Consider the following 3570-nt stretch of genomic DNA (forward strand, 5'->3'; position numbering starts at 1 on the left):
CTGGTGACTCAGCTGTAATCATTTTCTTGGCGTTTTGTATCTGTAAACCTTTATTTCAGTCACTGTTGAAAGCTATGGTTTTGGGTACATCTTTCTTTCTCTCTACGTTATTTCAGTTACTGATTTTATTTACCTGCATGTTTTGTTTTGTTAACTGTGGTCTTGGCCTAAACTTGTTAAATTCTTTATACACTTGCCTCTATGTTGCTTTACTTGTTAGTGAGTTTCTCAACAGTGTGGATATCACAGTTACTATTGATTTCAATTCTTTTTCAAATTCATAAGCAATGTTAAAGTATTTTGTACCTTAACAAACTCCCTCCTTCATGTAATTGCAGCACGAATTTTTTATGAAAAGAGGGCAGGGCCCATCCTGCTCTTTTTACAAAGAAATTATCTCTGGTTAGCTGATCGATCAGCAAAATGGGAAAAAAAACCATTCTCTAAACTTGTGAACAGGAAAACACAATTCCTATCAATAAGGACAATTGAATATAAACCAATCTCCAGTCATATATAAAAAACCACAATCACTAGTTTAATAAGTATACGATAGATAATAAAAACAACCTCCGATAAAGTTAATCTGTCTCTAATGAGCATTAGGACACAGTGACATTCTCTAGACAACCGATGCAAGTACAACACAAGAACACCATTTCAAAATATGATCTTCAAAGAATTTATAAACTCCAATCATTTGTAATTTTAATACATAACAAGAATTAACTACTCAGAGTGCGAAAAGAGCTGACAGAATTCTAACATCAGTGACAGTTGAAAAGACACTAGTTATACAACAGACTGTTAAAGGTACATGCAGTTTAACAAATTGCTAATATTACCTTCAAATTTTGTGGCGAACTTGTACAAAGTGTAGGCAATTTAAAAGTTTCATGTACCTCAACCAACTCTCTCCTTCATGTACTCAAGGCAAAAACTTCTTTTGCAAAGCAAGGAGCGCTGGGTCATTCCCTTTTGATTTGAGCAAGTCGAATAGCATGGAGGTGGTAGAGGCATCCGCTGAAAAACCATCAGCAACCATCTCATCTATAAGCACAGATCCTTCATCATATTTCCCATTCTCAAAGCAGCCACGGATAAGTGTGTTGTAAGTGACATCATCTGGCATGCAACTACTGACTTTCATTTCCATAAATATATTAATTGCTTCTTCCAGTAACCCTTCCTTGGAAAATCCTCTGATCATAATTGTGTAGGATTTGACACTAGGCCGCAAACCCTTTAAAGGAAGATTACAAAAAAGATTTCTAGCCTCGTCAACTTTGCCTTCCTTGAACAATCCTTGAATTAGAATATTATAGACGCCTAGATCAGGACATAAGCCATTGCATACCATCATATGAAACATGGAGAATGCTTCAACAATATAACCATTCTGGCAAAGTCCAAAAAGTAAGGTACGACATGTCACTATATCCAGTTGAAGACCTTGGTTTAGCATCTTGTTCTTAAAAAACATTCGTGCTTCAAAATGCCTGCCCATCTGAAATAACCCATGCAAAATAGTATTGTAAGTTTCAATTGTAGGTGTCAAACCTTCGCTGGGCATCTGTTCTAAGAGATGTATTGCTCTATCTACTTTGAGCTTCTTACAATAACCATTGATCAATATAGTATAGGTACGAGCGTTGGGTAAAATGCCCTTGCTCCTCATGGTTTCGAGCACTGCTAATGCTTTATCAACTTCTCCCCGCAAGCAGTAACCATCAATGAGTGAACTATATGTGACTACATTAGGATATTGACCTTTTCGAATCATTAAATTTATCAGATCGTCTGCATCTTTTACCTTTCCATCTCTTCCATGTGCATCAACTAATATATTATAGGTATGCACATCTGGAGAAATTTTCCTGCTGTACATATCTTTTAACAGTTGCATTATATCTTCCCATCGACCGAAGTTGCACAGACCTTGGATTAATCTGTTATAGGTTCTTACATTTGGTGTGATGCCTTTGTCACTCATTTCGACAAAAAGACTTAAAGCATGATCGACTAATCTGTCTTTGGACAAACTATCAATAATCATACTATACGAAACTGTGTTTGGCATACAACCTTTCTTCTCCATGTATCGAAACAACCTAGTAGCGGCAGAAGTATTACCAGTTTTGCATAGGCCATCAATAATGGTGTTAAAGATAATTGCATCTGGTTCAATCTCTTTGTACTCAAGAAGCTTCTTGAACAGATTCTCAGCCTCCGTAAACTTGTCCTGGGAAACGAGTCCCCTCACAAGAGTTGTGTAGGTAACGATATTCGACACAAAACCACGCTTAAAAATGCCAGCCAACAATGCAAACCCAAAATCAACTTGTTTTAAGTGACAACAACAGTTAATGAGGACACTAAAGGTATATACGCTAACAGGAATGCTTAAAACACACATACGCCTAAATTGCGCGATCGCTACTGAGTATTCGTTCATCTTAACAAGGGCAGCTAACAGCTGATTAAAGTCTATGTCATTAGGCAGAGGTCTCATTTTAAGCATTTTATCAAACAAAACAAGAGCATCATCGAGATTGTCGAAACCAACCTTAGATTTTTCTATTAGTAATTGTTGAAGTTTCGAAAGATAGGAGGAACTGGGCTTGTAATTAGGGTTAGGGGGGAAATGAGAAAGTGAACGAAACTGAAACAATGCAAGAGAACAACTAGCTTTATAATTATTATTACCTTGTTTTAAGAATCGAAAACAAGTCTTTGAAATTAATGTTAAAGCCCTCCTCGTCATCATCATCGGAAACTTTCCCCTTTCGCTTCAGTGTCAGTGTCTCCTACTTGCTTACCTTCAGTGTTTCCCGTCACTTATTCAGTTTCATCGACTTACAAGTCGATATTATATCCTTATATATAATCAGAGTATGTGATCGTTTGGTCGTTACAGTCCCTTATTAACTAAACAACTAAACTTATTTAATATCTAATAAAGACTCGTTAACTAAACAACTAAACTTATTTAATATATAATAAAGACTCACTACCTATATCTTTACTAAGAAGAAGATTTTTATAAGTTTGTTAACACTCTTTTGAAAAAACAAAACTAATACCCTAATATGCATAATGTAGGCTATTAATTTATACAGAAAATTATAATTTAACAAATTAGAAAAAAGTTATAATTTGGTCAAGAGGTTTTTTTTATATTTAGTTATAAAGGAAAAATAATAGGAAGATATATTTTATATAAATATAAACAAAAAATGATTTTTTATTAAAACTAAAAAAATTGAAAAAAAAGACACCATTAAAAATACATAAAAGTTACAACAATATAAATTATAAGACTTTTTAACTAAACAACTAAACTTATCTAATATCTAATAAAGACTCACTACGTACATTTTTACTAAGAAGAAGATTTCAAGAAGAAGATTTTTATAAGTTTGTTACACTATTTTGAATAAACAAAACTAATACCCTAATATGTATAATGTAGGTTATTAATTTATACCGAAAATTATAGTTTAACAAATTAGAAAAAGTTATAATTTGGTCAAAAGAGTTTTATAATATTTGGTCATAAAGGAAAAATAA

The 3570-nt window shown here is 33.5% G+C and overlaps 1 protein-coding gene across 2 annotated transcripts; it reads right to left on the reverse strand.

The window, feature by feature from the left end:
- Positions 1 to 240: 240 nt before the first annotated feature.
- LOC141670857 (uncharacterized) lies at positions 241 to 2887 on the reverse strand. 2 transcript variants are annotated; one of them, XR_012554782.1, is made up of 2 exons: positions 846 to 2887; positions 241 to 373 (listed from the first exon to the last, which is right to left on the reverse strand). XR_012554782.1 is itself a non-coding variant. In XM_074476894.1 (1 exon), exon 1 carries the CDS (start codon positions 2768 to 2770, stop codon positions 929 to 931), a length of 1842 nt encoding a protein of 613 aa, XP_074332995.1. In that variant the 5' UTR covers positions 2771 to 2887; the 3' UTR covers positions 669 to 928. The 2 variants fall into 2 exon arrangements, 1 of the variants encoding a protein (XP_074332995.1); XM_074476894.1 differs by lacking the exon at positions 241 to 373 and having other exon boundaries at positions 669 to 2887.
- Positions 2888 to 3570: the final 683 nt, after the last annotated feature.

This window comes from Apium graveolens, chromosome 7 (genome assembly GCF_009905375.1).
Source record: "Apium graveolens cultivar Ventura chromosome 7, ASM990537v1, whole genome shotgun sequence".
NCBI lineage: Eukaryota > Viridiplantae > Streptophyta > Magnoliopsida > Apiales > Apiaceae > Apium > Apium graveolens.